The sequence below is a fragment of the Semicossyphus pulcher genome, unplaced genomic scaffold, assembly GCF_022749685.1.
Source record: "Semicossyphus pulcher isolate SPU_LCO1_2020_fin unplaced genomic scaffold, fSemPul1.0.p SCAF_7, whole genome shotgun sequence".
In the NCBI taxonomy this organism is placed as follows: Eukaryota; Metazoa; Chordata; class Actinopteri; order Labriformes; family Labridae; genus Semicossyphus; species Semicossyphus pulcher.
Window position 1 is genome coordinate 6449786 of NW_027211748.1, and position 18627 is coordinate 6468412.

Consider the following 18627-nt stretch of genomic DNA (forward strand, 5'->3'; position numbering starts at 1 on the left):
TCAAACTGCATGCTTCTCACACATTAATCCATTAGTAGTAATAAACCAATAATACAAAACATAATTGTTTTTGATAATAACATAGCTCCCCAAATTCTATACTGCATAATGTATATTTTAAATGTTGAACACTTAAGTACACTTATAACACTTTTGTACTTTTACATATGTATTGAATGCAGCACCATTACATGTTCAGGTGCTTTTTTACTGCAGTACTTCTTTTACTGAAGAACCTGACTACCTCACAGGTCTGGAATACAGATGTTATGATACCAATAGCAGTATCATTATCCTCAAATACTGCCTAAAATGCTGTATCAAGTATCGGGGAGTATGCCAGTCAATACACTAATCCGATCAAAGGTTAATTATCCTGTAAAAATGACAAACAACAACAGTGTGGTGCTCACAGAGAGTCTAATACTAAGTTAGCAAAATGCCAACAGCCTAGGTTTTCCCACCAATATTATGTTTTGTTTTGTTATCACACTAATATCAGAGGGGTAAATAATTGCAGTTTTGTTTCTTGCATATTACAATAAAGAATACATTTATTCAAATGCCTTTATTCCAATGCTACACTGAGTGTACAAAAAGATACGTTTAAACTTTTTTTTTTCTTTGGAAGATGGACAATTATCACATTGTTTGAATTACAAATATCTGCATTTTCTTCAGTTCTAGCACCAAAGCAGATCAGGGGGGTGTCCTTGACTCTAATGCACAACGGTATAGTAGTTGGAGAAGAGTTCCTCCCCTGCTGTAATGTCTCTGAGTGACACCAGGACCACACAGCGTAGAGGCCTCTGTGAGTCCTGGCTGTAGTTAACATTTGGCAGATACTGTCGGAGCTCGATGGGAAATGTGTCAGGCACATCATACTCCTGGTAGCACACGTTAGCAGGCCACTCGTTGGAACAGTTGTTCACATACTGACCAACAGCAAGTGGGTTTTGTGGACTTGATGTCAACCAGCTGGTGTCACTCATAATGAAAGGCCCCACTCTGTCCCTGCCACTGCATGACTTGAAGACCATTTTGGAGATCCCTTTGTTATTTCCATCAATCAAAACACAATCAATACACCTGAAAACAAAGGGGTTTCTGATAGACTGGAGGAGAATTGGCTCATAGGCTTGATAGACAGTACCTGGGTACATTGCAACAGTTGCTCCTTTGGGCACAAATCCTCTAGTGACAAACACCCCAGTTCCTGCAGAGGGCAAAGTGCTGGGCTTCCGGTCAATGTGGAATCCCAGAGACTGTAACATGGCATCATCACCATGCGTTGGGTTTTCTCCATAGTGGTCTTCACTTGTTACCTGTCTGAGAAACTGAGTTTGCGCTGCTCGGACTTCCTCATGATTAGCCCAGTGAGTCCTAAGCAGGACTCTGAAGAGCTTCAGTAGAGTCTGTGAAACCTCCTCATCTGGGACGAGTTTGTCTTTTGAGCCCTCCGTCACCTGCCGCAGAGTTTTTTCATTTTTAGACAGGTTCAGTGCAATCCAGGGCACAAACCTGTGTCTGTACGATTTCCATTTGTCCTGAAATCTTTTTACAACAGTTCTAAACATCCAGAGCGACGTTTTTTCGATCTGTCATGAAGGAATTAGATTATTTTCGTGAGTTCCAATGTTACTTCCGACGAGTCGCTTCAAAATAAAATAGTGATTTTGTTAATGTATCAAAAATCATAGAAATAGTCTCAAACTTTGATAAAGTGTTGTGTCTGCGTTGTCATTTATTGGTTTACTTTTACAGATCATGAAACTTTAATTGATTTGTTAAACAGGTAAAGAGAAGGCATAATCGACGAGCTACTTATTCTGTAATTTTATTTTTTGTGGCGAAGCTTCAACCGGAAATGCGTTTGACGTGACTTGTAAAAACTTTACGCTGTTAGCCAGCTGGATGGGAGGAAAGAGAGTCAGGCAAAGACAAACATGGTAAGAAATTACTCTTTTTAATTCTGCTGCCTTGATGCAAACATAAACAGTGCTCGCACGCATAAACTATACATTTAGGCGGATTAATATTACCAGAAAACTGTGCTAATTATCTGATATTGCCTTTGTATTATGAAAACAAACGTAGCCCTCGACGTTAGCATTAGCTTACTAGCTCACGGCTCAGACTAGCCAGTTCGCCTAGTTAGCTAGCTAAGCTTGCTAGGCTGGAAGCCAACTGACAAACACAATTAGCTACACAAACTGCTGCAGCGTAAGCTGTAAATTATTTACGACAAGAATTTATGAATAAATTGCTTGTTCAATGTTATCATATACGTTAAGAAACCAGCCAGCTGACAGTGCAATCAGCACATTGCAATCGGTCACTGCTGTCAGGTTAGCATGTTATTGCTAGTTGCTCTTTTTTGGATGTTTCACTGTGGTTCTATGCTTAATATGAAGTAGCATACCTTTTGAGGTTATTATGCAAAGTTTTGGACTGACAGAGTCCTGCAGCTATTCAGACTGATCAAATCCGTTTTGACACCCATTAAAATACTTAATATACTACAGAAATAGTGTATTTGATTTTGTTATCCCTGTTCTTTATACTTGTCTAATCGTGTATCATTTGAACAACAGGTGTCTTTGTTTTCTCTGTCTTTGTGCAGAACAAGCTGAAGTCCTCACAGAAGGATAAAGTTCGCCAGTTCATGATTTTCACTCAATCCAATGAGAAGACTGCTCTGACCTGTCTGTCACAGAATGATTGGAAACTAGATGTTGCCACCGACAAGTTTTTCCAAAATCCAGAGCTCTATGTTTCAAATCTAAAGGGGGCCTTAGACAAGAAGAAGCTTGAGCAGCTGTACAACAGATACAGAGGTATGGAAAATCCCCTTTCATGTGTAAGAATTAAGCACCAATATCATACCTAATACAAACAGCTTATTGCAGATTTTATATATATATTGAAGGACTAGATCACAAAATGTTACAAGTAAAGTTTTGAGTTTAATTTATTAATAAAACAATCATATGGCTGTGGATTAATCAAGGTGCTCTTTTCACCCCCATACTTAGATCCTCACGATGACAACAAGATCGGCATTGATGGGATCCAGTTGTTCTGTGACGACCTGAATCTGGACCCGGCCAGTATAAGTGTCCTCCTCATAGCCTGGAAGTTCAGGGCGGCGACACAGTGCGAGTTCTCTAAACAAGAGTTCATGGACGGCATGGCAGAACAGGGGTGAGAGTGTGTTTTCAGAAGCCTGTCTTGTGATACCTACGAATTGAATGTTGACATTATAAACTCACAGAGCAACTATAATATATAGCCTGCTATCATTCAAATGTAGACTTAATTGTTCATTACAGCTGTGAAATTATTGTGGTATAAACATTGAAAATGCCCTTTAATTGTGTGTCAAAAATGGAAAAACTTCACATGTATTAATCATTTTTTTTAAGTACTAATATTTACATGGTTTCCTTGATTGTTGATTTGATTGTATCACAACAGCACCAATTCAGCTTCTGTAGACACAGAAATGTACTTGGTATCCCCCTTACAGGGATGGAAATCATATCAGACATGTTGCCATTATTGCACATAAAGCTTATTTGGTTGTTTGAAAGATGTCAAATATAAGCCAATAAGTTAATTGAGTCTTTGATAAAGTTATATACTTATTGTCTATACACATGCATTTTATTAATTGCAGAGTTTTGTATCATACAGAGCTGAATATACTTGAAACACTGAAAAAAGTAACATTTCTCTTGTCTTGTCTTCCCCAGCTGTGACAGCATAGAGAAGCTTAAAGCTCAGCTTCCGAAGATGGAGCAAGAGTTAAAGGACCAAGGGAAATTTAAGGATTTTTACCAGTTTACATTTAATTTTGCTAAGAATCCTGGCCAGAAAGGTTTGGGTAAGAATCTTTTAATACTGATCATCATAATAACTGTTTGTTTCTTCGTGTGTTGAATATATAATGACCCTTGGCTGGTTTTCTTACAGATTTAGAAATGGCTATTGCATATTGGAATTTAGTACTGGCTGGAAGATTCAAGTTCCTGGATTTGTGGAACAGATTTTTAGTTGTAAGTTAATAATCGCATTCAAGATTAATCTTAAAGTACAAATATTATGTCGTCTCAATGTGTTGCATTAATATGATTTACAGGAGCACCACAAAAGATCCATTCCTAAGGACACTTGGAACCTCTTACTAGACTTCAGCACAATGATCACAGATGACATGTCGAATTATGATGAGGAAGGTTTGTACACCATTTCCTCTAAGCATTAAGGGAACTCTTATCTCAAGTATTATTCTCCACAAATGTTAGTGTCTCTACCCTGCTTCATAGAGGAATTGTACGAGCAGTAACAGTTATCCCTAATCACTCCCTTACCTATGGTCGAGTCAGTTAACTTTATATATTTCATATATCTGTTGTTTTTTTGTGTGTTGCACAGGAGCATGGCCTGTCCTTATTGATGACTTTGTGGAGTTTGCACGGCCACACATCGGGACCAAAAGCACGGCAGTTTAAGGGCGGCTCTCGCCGAAGGAACATCCATGTGAGGTTTCTACGAAATGGAGAGCGCAGTGAAAGGAGGACAAGGGGACCGCACTGAGCTGAGAACTATGTTGCCTTTTCAACCCTCAGGACTGAAATATTTTACACAGCAGAGACTTTATATATGTTTGTGTGTATTTACATATATAAAAAAGGCATATCTCTTTGTTGGTCAACTTGTGGTGGTTTGGAACTTTTATCTAAGTATTGGGCTTTTTGTGTGCGCTCAAGCCAAATAGAGAGGAGTCACCATCTTGGTCCACAAGGTTCATTGATGTGGTTGGGCTCCACTCAGAAGCAGGTAGATAGACACACTTTTGAATTGTAATCTAAACACGAGGGTTCGCAAGGGGATGTCGTTCTTTTAATATTGAATTTAATACTCTTGTGTGCGTTCCGGATTTTGTTTTTGTTTTATGATACATTTGTGCGACAAGTCAGTATAAAAAATTGATTGTAATTTTTTAAGCATAATGCTGTTTTGTTTAAACACAAATGTATAAAGATAAAATAAATGTTTCAATTTGGTATCTTTAAAGCTGCCAGGCCTCTGTGCATTTCTGTGTAAAGAATAGAATCAAGTTAATAGAATTAATTTCAGATAGCCCTATTGAATTACTCTACCCCTGTACACCTTTGAATCTGCCAACTCCATCAAAGAGATGACAGAAATGTAGTGTAACGCGTTGAAAATTCTGTCTGATTTGAAGCAAGAGTAATTTATAAATCTAATGAATGTTTTGAGTTAAATTAAGTGCAATACCTAATACACAAATGGAAGAAGTTGTTTGACCCTGTCACTTAAATACAAATATATTTTAAGTAACGAAGTAGCGAACAAATTTCCTTAATAGGTCTGCCTGGGCACACAATATAGATTATATGATGCCATGGAACTAATGGAGACATGTTTTTTAAAAGTCAGATAAAGATAATGGAAGTCTGGTTTTCATCATGATCACCAAACATAATTGGTAAGTAAATGATACAAAGAGTTACATAAATTGAGATGGGCTGGTGACTGTTTTATTCTTTCTAAAATGCATTGCCCTGCTTATCTTTCGATAATATTTGCTGTCCAGTTCAATTACATCCCAGTTGTATGTTGTGTGTATGACAAGTTGTATTGATTTGTGGTGTAAAAACAAGGAAGGACAATCTGATGAACCCGTTGACTACACAGACTACCGGAAGAACCGCGCGGCAGCATTGTCTCTGGCTTCGCGCTGCCTCCTTGTGGCGACAACACACACGTGAGGTTGCTAGGAGCGACTGACAACAGACAGCGGTTGAAACGGTTACTGTACAGCAACCTGGAGAACAGCTGAAAACCGTCAGTTCGTGACTACATTTCGGAAACGTTTGCACTTTGAATTATTTTTACCTTTTTGAATCCGGGTAAAACAATTGAGGAAAATGTCTAGCGCCCTGAATACAGTTCTATCTGAGATGGGCTGGGATGAGCGCTTTGCTATCCCCGAATCCAACGCTGAAAACAAGGCTCTGATAGAGGAGGTGAGTGTGGGAAAGTTTACCATATTTATTTATGAAACCATTCATAAAATAAGCTATTTTAATAGTCACCGAGTAGATAGCCAATGTTGCTTTGAATCAGAGGGGAACCGTCAGGGCCCTCTAGGCCCTCAGAGAGAGCCTAAGAATTTAAAATATAGACATATATATTTTTCTTAAATAATATTTCAAAAGTAACCAGTAAGTAACGCCTTTTCAGTTGGTGTTGGAATGTGAAGGGTTAAATGAGGCCAAATTGTCAGCCTATCAGAATTTTTCTGCTTCTGCTGTTGCTAGGAAGAAAATGTTATGCTTTCAGCTCTCTGATTGGTGGTCCAGCTATACCTTTATAGAGGGTCGTGTAATGTTATTTAATGAGAGAGTAATTTCAAATCACAGTGAAATTGGCCAATTACATTTGCCCGCTGTCGGACAGTAATCGCAAAGTAGCTAAAAAGCCGCCTAACTAGCTACTAGCCTTTTCTCACAATGGCATCCACAAGTAGTGAAAGTGTTAATGAAGAAGACATTATTTCGTGTTTATTGTCCGCGCCCTTTTCACGATTAACTGTAATGAAGTTGGATTTAATCGACAAAGGAAGGCCGACACCCGAGCTTAATTTGGTGCAGAAAACCAAGACTTTTGAGGGGCATTTTAACTGCTTTCAATTCAAAGTATGAATTAACCTTAAGTGTTCAGTGAAGCTGGTTGTTTAAATCTTGTAAGGGACTGTCACAATTTTGTCTAACGCAAGTATTGAGGGACTCACAACGGAGCATCTTCATTTTCATGGTGGCCATTTTCCTCTGACGTCAAGCTCAAATGAAGTTATGATGATGTACTGCTGTTTTTCAGGTTCGATAAGCCTGTAAACATAGGGCATTGATGAATCATTTCACAGCTTCTCCATTGAACAGCAACTGAAAAGACAATGAAGAAAAGAAATCTAGAGGAAAATCTGAGGAACCAATTCCTAGGAAATAATGTTTGCTAGGATTTTGTTGAAAGCTAATATTAGTTGTTGTCCAACGGTCGTTTACAGGTAATTAAATGTGTTGTTTTACTTTACAATATGGTCCAACACCCCTCCAGATTTTCAGCATCCATTGTCTTGTCAGATTACGTGTGAAGCGGTGAAATGATTTTCTGATAGCCAACATTTATACTATTTACAACTCTGGATGCACCAGTACAACATTAAAGATATTATATTATTTATAAAATGTATATATATTTCAAAAATTATATTAAAAGTTTTTTCTTAACTAAATGTAACTGAATGTAGTGCAACATTGTTTTGAAATCGTTTAACAAATCACTTAGGCACCGTCAGATAAAGGCCTATTTCTAAAGATTTAATTTGTTGGGACTTTTGCTATGTAATAATTACAATTTTTTTAATGTTAAATTAATGATTACAAAAGTTCACTCATTTACGCCCTGAGTGTATACATTTTTGTCATGTTATTAGGTTGTTTTCGCTATTTCTAGTGTTTCTGATTCTCTTTTGTTTTGTACTAGTGACAGAGAAGCCTGTTTGAAGTTGTGTAAAGCTGTTTTTGTTTGTTTAAATAATATAACTCATTGAACCATGTTATATGGCACACTGTCAAAATGTCTTCCAATTTAGGATCACATGAGCTTCAATCACTATTAAATAATGATTTATTTTTATGAACACTCTTAAGGAAACAAAGCTACACCACAGCCATATTGTTATTATTTGTGATCAGTTTGCATTAAGACCACATGACTAAGAACAAACATACTGCAGGTTGTAAGTCATATATATTTAGCATTTAATCTGATGACTTCTTCCGCAACAGATTCGTAAAAAAGAGGCGGCGTTGGTGCAACTGGAAAACAGATGTGAGAGAAAAAAAGATCGAAAGAAGCAATTGACTGAAACTGTCCAAAATGTGAAACAAGAGCTGGAAAACACTGAGGTAGGAAAACATAGATCATTTATTAATTTGGCTGTAGTCGCTCTGTCAGTGTTTGCTGTTCATTTCTCATTTTGATATGTCTGAATTCAGTCTCTGTACAGAGCTAAGGAGAGAGAAGAAGAGCTGGAGAAACACCTGACAGCCCTCGCAGAGAGGCAGATAGGTCGCCTGGCGCAGGAGACTGCTAAGATGGAGAATGACAATAGATCTTTAACAGAGAAGAGGAACATGCTAGAGGTAAATACCATTTATTACACGTCAAATATAGAAGTAATTATAAATGTTAGTGCCAAAATGTGCTATTTATTATATTCTCCATGTCCTCAGAACCATACCTTCAAGGCCAAGCAGAAGCTGGAGGAGTTTAGGAACCAGATGAACTGGGACCAGCAGACCATGGATGCCTTTTTAGAGGAGTCAGCACGCAAAGATGAGGACACAATGGCTATCATCAAGTACGCCCAGCAAGATGAGCAGAGGATCAAGGTGAGGACAAAAGCTGCTTTACATCTCTTCTCTTTCCAGCAGCACTTACATGCAAACAAAACTGCTGTGAGACCCTGACTCATCCTAATCTCTCCTGAAACAGTCACTCACTCTGGCGATAGAGAAGAGGACGCTGGAGGCTAATGAAAAGCGCAAAGCACTCGACAAAGAATTGACTGAGACTCTAACAACACAGGTACTGTTAAATCTGTTTACATTCAGTACATGGCTGATTTATTCACGTCAAACTAGCATCGGCTGAAAGAAGTTCACTCATTTTATTATTACAGTGCAGCACCTGTGCTCATTCTCAAGTCCAGCTGGATTTCTTTTATATAAACTACAAGAAACACAGCTTTTTATTTATTTATTTAAAAATATATATATTTTAATTTCTTGATAGCTACAAGGTGTAAGTAGAACAAAGTAGCTGCAAAACAATGGGCCTCATGCAAGAAGCAATATACAAACAAGTGATCTCTTATTTTTTTATCTTATCCAGGATTTTTTCTTATTTTGTTCTTACCCACTGGTTTCAGGAATTCGCCAGTTTTCTTATTTTTGCTCGTCTCTTAGGTAAGAGAACATTTTACCATTGGTGGAGAAACATAAAAAATGCAACATATAATCAAATTTAGATTATTATATGTTATTAGGGGAATTATAATGATTGAATTATTTAATTGTTGGGCCAAAGAGATACTATTGGTCAATTAATCCCAAGTAAGAGTATAAAAACCTTTAGATGCTTGTGTGCTGTCTGCTTCTGGATGGCTGACATGCTGCAGAGAGAGCACTGAGAGATGGCACAGACTCATCATACCTGGGTCAGACTTCTCTTATTTTTTCTCTCAACAGAAAATTAAGAGAAAACTTAAGAGAAATTTAAGAGGCTGTTGCTGCATGAGGCCCATTGTCAGGCAGCTGATATTAAAGTTTTAAAGTGAAAATGAAAAAGGTATATTTCCCTCAGGATGTCTGCTGGGAGATCTGACAATCTGGTCCCTTATATTCCTCTATACATCACACACAAGGTCAATGGCACCTGGCAAATATGTGTTTAAGAAGGCCTAGGTTTAGTTTGACATGAAAACATTTGATTTCTTTTTTAATTTCATGTCCCAGATCATGTAAATTAAACGTAATTGTTTTAACAGGAATCAGGATTTAGATCCTGCTGTTCTTGAATGTCCCTCCCACAGGAAATCTTTTAATATCTGTTTCTTCTGCTTTCTGGACAGATTGCTTTGGATAAAACTACAGGGAATTTGCAGCAGGCTCACCTGGAGACAAAGCAGCTCATCCACCAGTGGGAAAACACGATCAAGCAGATGAAGCAGCGAGACGCTGAGATGCAGCAGTGTGCGCTGGTAAAGTCTGCGACCTCACACTTCTGCTTTTAAAACACACAATGACTCAAACTAAAGCAAATAAACTTTTGAACATCAAACAGAATATGAGAGCACACTGAACTTAACCCTGGAGTACAATGTGTTTATGTTCCTTTTCTGCTCCTTCATTCACTCAGGAACTTGCTCAGGACAACCAGACGATCAGGGAGAAGAATGCCACCATCACAGAGTGGAAGCACCTGCTGGACACTGAGAGGAACAACAACAAAGAGACTAAGAGGGACATAACCGTGGCAAACCGACAGCTTGTGAAGCTGCGGCAGGACCTGAAGGAGCAGGAGAGTAACTGCAGCAGGCTGCAGGACGAGGTCAGCTTCTCAAAGCAGCGCGACATGAAAAGCTTTTGAAGTATAAAGAACATAAATAGCTTCATATTCTAAAAGTGAACCGACTGATTTTTATGTTTCCTGCAGCTGTTGAGTTGCAAAGGTACACTGAACAAAGCGACCTCCAATGTGGAGTCTCTGATGTCCCAGACTTCCAGACTGAAGAAAGACATCCAGGATAACAATGACAAGTGAGTGAGATCTAACAACACGTCCGTGCTGAATGACCACTGAGGCTCGAGCTCTGTGTGTGCATGTGTTTGTGTTGCAGACTGACGCAGGCCCAGGCCTACAACGCTGCTCTGGCAGAGAAGCTGAACGTTGTGACTCAGACGGCGCTCAGTGAGGAGGAGCGAGCCGCACAGATGGACCAGTTCTTCAAAGACGAGGAGCAGGCCATCAAGGTAAGAGGCCTGAAGCATTAACTGTTCATTTACTATTACTTACATCTAAGATAACTGGATTAGTGTTTTTAATCACAGCTTTTGGACACAATCAAACTACTGTATGTTGGTGCGGCTGTGAATATAAAGCTGCACTGAGCAACATGGAGACTAAATGATTCCAAAGAGTGACAGTGAGGTGCATAAAAACTTCAAATGACCTTCAAACCAATGAAAATCAATCAGTCACAGGGCTGACACATTTAGACAGACAACCTTTCAAACTCACACTCACACCTACGGACAATTCTAGAGTCACCGATGAACCTAACGAGCATGTCTTTGGACTGTGGGAGGAAGCCGGAGTACCCGAAGGGACCCATGCATGCACGGGGAGAACCAGGAACCCTCTAGCTGTGAAGCAACAGCACTAACCACTGCATCACCGTGCAGCCTCATGGAAAGAATCATGTTATGAAATTATTTTAGATAGTGGTTGAACACCAAACAAGTATTCTACTGCTAAACCCTGTTGTGTCTATGCTTTGCTGTAGGAGTTGGATGTCCAGCTGCGTGACTGCAGGGAGGAGCTTTTTTGCCGTAAAGAGAAACTGCAGGCCCTCAAGACGAAGGAGAAGAATTCTGTCGCCCAGGTTTCCAGGAGCAAATCCTCCATCAGCAGCCTGGACAGCCAGCTCAGAAAAGTGGAGAGGGAATTAATGAACCAGCAGATGATCCTCAATCAACAGGCACGCTTAATCTGACCTGCCACAATCACACTACCCAGCATTCCTTAGTCTGGTGCTCGACTCTGCAATACCAACACACGCTCTGATTTTCCTTTTACTCTCCTGCGTTAGGACTTACAGATCCGCCATCTCAGTAAAAAAGTGAATAAGCTGCAAGGAAACCTGAACGCAAATGAAAAGAAAGTGCTAGACGAAAGGATCGCTGAGCTGACCGAGGCCCTGGAGGAGAAGATGAAGACCGCCAACATGCTCGCCAACACGCTCAAGGAGGCCGAGGTCAGACCGATTGTTTCTTACCTCAACATCCTATCATGCATGTTACACACTCTGAACCAGTACATGAATTCAATCTCACACGTGTCTCTGACAGGATGACATTCGCTATTTGAACAAAGAGATGGAGAAGTCAGAAGCTCAAAAACGAGATCTGACCGAGAAGGTGGAGGAGCTCCTACTGCAAAACAACACCAATGACAAGGAGCTGAAGAGAATCAGACTCAGGAAACAGGTAACTTACTGATGTCATGGCAGCTGGTATGAAATCACTTGAGTCACTGACATGTGATCAGCACTTCAGAAAATAAGTTGTGTTCAGGAGGTTAGAAGTACATATGTGCTTATAGTCTTAGTCTGCTTTTAAACTAGAGTGTACCAAGGACAGGCTGAACAACACGTGTTCAGATTGGCAGGTTTGAGACGTCACAAACCTAAGGAGCCAATCCCGTTAATGGACGGGGTGACACTATGCAGATCATTATGGCAATGCGCGAGCCAGCTGTAACCGCCATCGTAATTTTTGCAATCCCACTACTGACATTAACGTTAACGTTACTAGACTTAGACTTAGACTTAGACTCAACTTTATTGATCCCTTTGGGATGACTCCCTCTGGGAAATTCAGTCTCCAGCAGCTTATACAGTACAATACAATAGGAAAGAATCAGCACACAGAGGGTAAAAAATAGAGATCAAAATATATATATCTATCGATATATATATTTATATAAAAAGTACAAAATTAGATAACAAATTATAAAATATACACTCTTAGAAAATATACAAGTAAACAGTGGGTAATTGACCTGGTATTTAGTTCGATTAAACTAAATTAGGTTATTGCACTGTGGTATTAGGTTATTGCACTGTGGTGAGAGATTATTGCGCATTGACAGATTTTTATTGCACATATGACCCTTTGAGAAATAAATAAATATTACTATTGAATAAAAGAAGATAACTACTATTAACTTTGTGAGGTGAATTAGTGGCTACCGCTGTTGAGAGAGTCTGTCCCTGTTACCTCCTCCCCCTAAGTGAGGAGTTGTACAGCCTGATGGCATGAGGGACAAAGGAGTTCTTCAGTCGGTTAGTCCTGCACTTTGGAAGGAGCAGTCTCTCACTGAACAGGCTCCTCTGGTTGCTGATGACGGTGTGCAGAGGGTGGCTGGCATTGTCCATAATGTCCAACAGTTTGTTTAGTGTCCTTGTCTCTGCCACCGTCACCAGAGGGTCCAGCTTCATGCCGATCACAGAGCCGGCTCGCCTGATCAGTTTATCCAGTCTGGATGTGTCCTTCTTGGATGTGCTGCCTCCCCAGCACACTACAGTGTAAAAGAGGACACTGGCAACCACAGACTGGTAAAACATCCGCAGCAGTTTGCTGCAGATGTTAAAAGACCGCAGTCTCCTTAGGAAGTACATCCTGCCTTGTGTCTTCCCGTACAGGTGGCTGGTGTGTGTTGACCAGTCCAGTTTGTTGTCCAGACACAGCCCGAGGTATTTGTAGGAGTCCACACTCTCCACCTCAGCTCCCTCTAGTAGGACTGGTCTCGGCTTCGGTCTGGACCTCCCAAAGTCTATGACCAGCTCCTTTGTCTTAGAGGTGTTGAGCTCTAGGTGGTTTGTGCGGCACCAAGCAGCAACTACTGCTAATTAATAAATTTCAAGCTAGCTAAGTTTCAACAAGTTGCCACTAAACGATGGCAGAGACGTGTTTTGTTTTCGCGACGGAGGGGGCGGTTGGAAATGTGAATAGTGGGCGGGGACTATGCAGATCAGGGAATTTGAGGGAGAAGGAGGAGAAGCCTTGGGAGAATTTTTACAAGGTATTTAAACTTATTTTGCACAATTTATAAAATAAAGCCATATGTCATATGTCTTAAAACATGACTGGAGCTGGTCTTTAATAAAGTAAAAATACCAGACAGTTAGTGGTCACAGCCTCTCAGCTGTGAAACAATGTTATTTTTGTGTCTCATAAAAATGAAACCAGTATAAAAAGAAAAGCCTTCTCACAAAATCAGAAATACTAATTTGTTGACCCACAGTCAAAAACCAAAAGGTGTCACATTTACAAAGATGTAAACAAAGAAAAGCAGCATATCCACACGTTTGAAAAACAGGAACCATTTTTAGCGATGCTTGGTCGATTGGTCTTTTGGTCCAGACTGAAATTAATTATTTTATTGACTAGTAGTCACCTGGCCAATAGTTAACCCTTATGAAAGCCAAAATGTCATAGTGTTACACAGAGTTACTCTTTGTTTGTTATATGGCTTAAGCTAATGACTTCTTTAAGCTAACAGGCTGCTGGCTTGAGCTGCATAAAGCTCCGGAATAAAATAAGAGATCACTGCAAAAATGTGTTTCTCTGGTTCTGCTATATAAAGGTTTGTGTTTCTGTTAAATGAACTTTAGGTTTATTGTAAACAATATTCCTCACTGCTTCCAAATCAAATGTTCTCACTTTTATTTGCAAAAGAATGAGGACTGGTTAGGAGAACAAAAAGATGCAGAAAAGATGTTTTTCAGAGCTCCAATAAAGCAAAGAAAACAAGTTCATGTTCAGGTTTAAACAACAGAATAATCATGACTCAGGAAGAGTTCAAATCAATATTTGGTGGAATAACCTGGTTTTTAATCACAGCTTTCGATGACTAGCTCGTCTTTGTTCGATGGCTGGTGACCGTCCATCTTTCTCTTGATCACATTCAGGAGGTTTTAATGGGGTTCAGATCTGGATCGGGCTGACCGTGACATGAAGAGAGAGATGCTGATTTAAGGAACGTTTGGAGTGCTCTCTTTCCAGAGCTGTATTTACAGTAGAGACATGAGGGTGGTTTTGAACTTTCCCTTCAAACTCTCTAAAAGACAAAACGTTAAATTATTCCCTGAAAGAAAAAAAGTTACCTTATATTGTTGGTAGTCCCTGAAATAGTTGATGTCAGTGATGTTTTAAGGAATAAGAGCACCATCTGCATGCAGAACAAAACCATGCCCTCTGTTGTTTGACCTCACATGTTCCTCTGCAGGACAACATGGTGGACCACAACATGCTGAAGGTCGAGGTGAAGCTTAAGAGGGACCTTCTGTACAACAAAGAGGACAGCGTGCTCTCCTTGGAGAAGAGGAGGCTGGAGCTGCAGAGAGCCATAAAGGAGCGGGAGGATGAGATCAAGGTCAGCAGGGAAATGTTCGGCCAGCAGCTCAAGATGAGCGATCAGGAGAGGCAGAGACTCAGGTGAAAACCAAAAACAGCACCTTCTTGTTTATCAAGTTGTCTCGAACAGATCTGACATTTTTACACAAAACAACATTTAACAACTGCTTCTGTCTCAGTGCTGAACTGAATGAAAAACTGTCCAAGAGCGACATAATGAAGAAACGCTATGAGGTGGTGATGCTTTCACTGGCAGCTCCGGAGGGGGAAGAGGAGAAGTCACAGGCGTACTACATCACTAAAGTAAGAGGGCTTTAAACGCTCCATCATGTGTCATGCAGCGAATTCTTTTATTTATTTATTATTGCTGTGTACTTTTCTCAGGCTGCACAGGAGAAAGAGGAGCTGAAGCGGAAGGGAAACAGTCTGGATGCTGAAATACGCAAGCTGGAGCTGGAAAATAAAGCTCTGGACAACACCACCCAGCTGTTCAACAACAGTAACTCTGCTTTTCACAAATCCCTCAACAGAGCAAGTGAATCCAGTACGTATGAACAGAAACACCCACCCTCCTATCACGGATCATCTGAAGAAAGTTGTGGGGTTTTTTTTCTCCATCTGTCATCACAAAGTTCTTTAACCTGTTTTTGTTTTAGGCCCAGAGAACCAGGAAAAACTGAAGCTAGAAGGGCAGCTAAAGGCAGCAGAAGAGACTTTAAAATATAAGAGGAGACAGATCCAAGAGCTCCAGCAGGACCTACAGGTTAGTCACACTTATAGACAGTGCGTTACTGGTAATAGTATATGGTTATTTCTAATTTGTCCTTGTTATTTGTTGCACATATAAACACCATAATGTTGTTTTGGAAATCGGAATAAGCCTTTTTCCTGGTTTTCAGAAGCCTGAATATGCTACCTGAAAAGGCTGAAAAGACCTAAAACATTCTAAACTCTATTGTCAGACATTTTTAATGTGCGGTGCTGGTTTAGCAGGCGCTCCATGTACACATTCCTCATCACACTGATCGCAGGCTCGACTCCCGCTCTGCCCAACATTTGGCGCATGTCATCCTCCACTCTTTGGCGGCTGTAGCTCAGTGGTAGAGTCGGTCGTCTCTCAATCGGAAGGATGGGGATTTGATCCCTGACTGCTACAGTCACATGTCGAAGTGCTATATAGGTGCAGTCCATTTACCATTTACTCCCCGCATTTCATGTCTATCTTTGGCTATCAAATAAAGGAAAAAACTGTCTTTAAAATCGAGCTGAAACAGCATTTCGAGAGTATCTAGCTTCCGTATCGTGACGTATTCCCGAGTGAAACAGGACGTGCAGGCGGGACATATCATTAGAGGGATTTGATTTGATCGTTGAGAAGTGGGCGTAGACAGACGCTCTCCACAGCGCAGTAGCTAGCTAACTGACCGAGCGTTCTTGGTGCTCTGCGGCTAAATGTTGCAGATTGATTGACAGGTGGATGTCATGATATTATTGGTTGGTCCTAGCTTACGTAAGCACGCGTGACATTTTGTTTTACAGGAAGAAAAAATGATCAGATTTTGATATAAGAATACTTTAATTCTAAAATAATTTTTTTTGGCCTATATTGTCAAATAGATGCACAATATTACCGGGGATGTGATCTAAAAGGATTAAAATGACATTTTTCATTTCACCTCCACTTTAAAAATAAAAAATAAAAAATGTATGTGACATTTCCCTCATCATTTATTACTAGTATGACAGTCAAACCTCTGGCACTCAGACAGTTCCCTTCTCACAGTAAAAAAAGCACAATTCCTCTGTTTATGTGCATGACCGGGAATTCAAAGATACAATAAAGAATGTATGACGCATCCCTCTTTATGCTGATTTGGGTTTCACCACCTATTTGTTAGTTTGCGTATCGAGTCCTTCTATAATTCGTACTTACTACATGCCAGTGTGGATACAGAGATTTTGTCAAAGAATTAGAAATGTCTTGCTTGAAAACGTGTAGTTTCTGTCCAATCAAAAGCAATTAACAATGTAAACAGAAAGTTACCAAAGCATCACAAGCTGTAACACAACTTCCAAAATAGATTTAATTTTATTTATATGTGTGTATATGGAGCAATACGGGTGTTAGAGTTACCACTTTTTATATAAACATCCTTTTTTATTTGTTGTGTTTTTTTAACATTTTCATTTTATTACGTCCAAACCCAGTTTACAGCAGAGATTCAAGGTCGTCATAAAACTTTAAATCCTGTTGGAAATAAGAAATCCTCTTCAATATTTCCTGCCGTCTTTCAGAATAAACTGATGTGCTCTTAAATTTTTATTTATTAGATTATCTTTCTCGCTTAATCCTTCTCTCTTTATTCCTTTGATTTGTCCCTCATTCTCTCCTCTTCACTATCACACCAGTAGCTTGTATCATTCAGTCGTGTCCCTGTGCGATTATCAGGTCGTAAGTAAACTTGCTCAACAGCTTCATGTCTCTGAGCCGTCCAGTGAAATGGACCTCTCATGAGGGTCTCAGTGTGTTTGTGCCTCTTTATCTTACTTTTGTGTGTGTGTGTGTGTGTGTGTGTGTGTGTGTGTGTGTGTACCGTTCTCCATTTCCAGGACATGAACAATACCCTGGAGAGTCTGCTGCAAGAAGAGCGGGTGAAGACAGATGAGATAGAGCACAAACAGTCACTCATCAGTAAGCTGAAGAAAGAAATCTCTTCCCAGCTGGAGAAAATCGAGAGAGCCACTAAGCAGGTTTGATTTCTACCTGAACCACTTTTCATAAACATGTTTGACATTCTTCACTTTTAATACAATTAAATTAATTTAAAGCAAATTGCTTGGAATTTAATTGTTCTTGTTGTGTATGCTGCATGCAGGTGTCCTGTATGTATTTTAGGTTACCATGGTTATGTTTTACTGTTGTGACTCCCTGCTGTTTCCTCAGTGCTCAAAACTGATCAAAGAGATCCGCTCCGCACAAAACACCAAGACCGAGACCTTCGAGGAGAAGGACATAAAGCTCAGGGAGCTGATGGAATTCAACAAGAGTATCAACAAGATGCTGAATGAAGCCATGGAGGACACACCTGACCTCAGATCAGTGCTGGAGAAATACTTCCTGCAGGTACTTAACATGAAACACAGCATTGTGACCATTAAGTCATCAAGAGCTGTAATCTACTGACAATTTGAAGTCATAATTGGGGTATAAATTTAACAGGCTTCTTTAACTTAACTGTGTTTTCTGCTGTTTCTCTCAGGCCAATCTGTCTCTTCCATCTCCGTCCTCCACTCCCACCAGCCATCAGAGCTCCAGGACAAACTCAGGCTGCAGCTCGGCCTCCCTCAGGTCAGATGTCTTAATAAAACTTAATCTGCAGAGAAGAGGCTTCTTGTCAGATAGTCTCAGTTTGATGATTATCTGTCTTAATAACACAACGACGAAGATGTCACCTTGATTTGGTACCATCAGGATCCCGTGTATGTTGAAAACGCATCTCAGTTTGCTGCTCTTCCGTATTATCTTTACGGTCTTGTTCTGTGTTCTGTAGGTCTGCTGCGTCCTCAGCTGGCAGCAGCCCCCGGGCCTCTGCGCTGCACTCCCTCGTAGTGAAGACTGTGGAGCTGGGTTTAGATCCGACTGTGACCTCCCCTCCTCCTCTCACCTCCTCCAGACGCTCCAGCCTCGCCAGCAGCAGCAGCAGCAGCAGCAGCAGCAGCAGCAGCAGCAGCAGCAGCAGGAAGTTAAAGAAATTATAGTCTGCTGCTCCTCTGTCAGTTGGATGATTTATTACCATTCACTCAACTGATTTTGATAAAGGACAATTACACT

General features: G+C 40.2%; 3 protein-coding genes across 4 annotated transcripts; 2 read left to right on the forward strand and 1 right to left on the reverse strand.

Moving 5' to 3' along the window:
* Positions 1 to 640: 640 nt before the first annotated feature.
* Positions 641 to 1588, reverse strand: setd9 (SET domain containing 9). Its single transcript, XM_069685456.1, has one exon. It carries the CDS (start codon positions 1575 to 1577, stop codon positions 720 to 722), a length of 858 nt encoding a protein of 285 aa, XP_069541557.1. The 5' UTR covers positions 1578 to 1588; the 3' UTR covers positions 641 to 719.
* A 283-nt stretch (positions 1589 to 1871) lies between these two features.
* Positions 1872 to 5039, forward strand: dcun1d1 (DCN1, defective in cullin neddylation 1, domain containing 1 (S. cerevisiae)). Of its 2 annotated transcripts, none has more exons than XM_069684900.1 (7): positions 1872 to 1949; positions 2624 to 2837; positions 3036 to 3204; positions 3756 to 3886; positions 3976 to 4058; positions 4142 to 4238; positions 4438 to 5039. In XM_069684900.1, the coding sequence occupies exons 1-7, from the start codon at positions 1947 to 1949 to the stop codon at positions 4512 to 4514; spliced, it is 774 nt and encodes a 257-aa protein (XP_069541001.1). In that variant the 5' UTR covers positions 1872 to 1946; the 3' UTR covers positions 4515 to 5039. The 2 variants fall into 2 exon arrangements, with proteins under 2 accessions (XP_069541001.1, XP_069541002.1); XM_069684901.1 differs by having other exon boundaries at positions 1916 to 1949; positions 2595 to 2837.
* Positions 5040 to 5957: 918 nt separating this feature from the next.
* ccdc39 (coiled-coil domain 39 molecular ruler complex subunit) lies at positions 5958 to 18554 on the forward strand. Its single transcript, XM_069684179.1, has 20 exons — positions 5958 to 6056; positions 7881 to 8000; positions 8091 to 8237; positions 8328 to 8486; positions 8590 to 8682; positions 9728 to 9856; positions 10015 to 10206; positions 10312 to 10415; positions 10496 to 10628; positions 11162 to 11356; positions 11468 to 11632; positions 11727 to 11864; positions 14668 to 14876; positions 14975 to 15098; positions 15180 to 15339; positions 15452 to 15558; positions 17406 to 17546; positions 17740 to 17919; positions 18056 to 18144; positions 18347 to 18554. The coding sequence occupies exons 1-20, from the start codon at positions 5958 to 5960 to the stop codon at positions 18552 to 18554; spliced, it is 2892 nt and encodes a 963-aa protein (XP_069540280.1).
* The last annotated feature ends 73 nt before the right edge of the window (positions 18555 to 18627 follow it).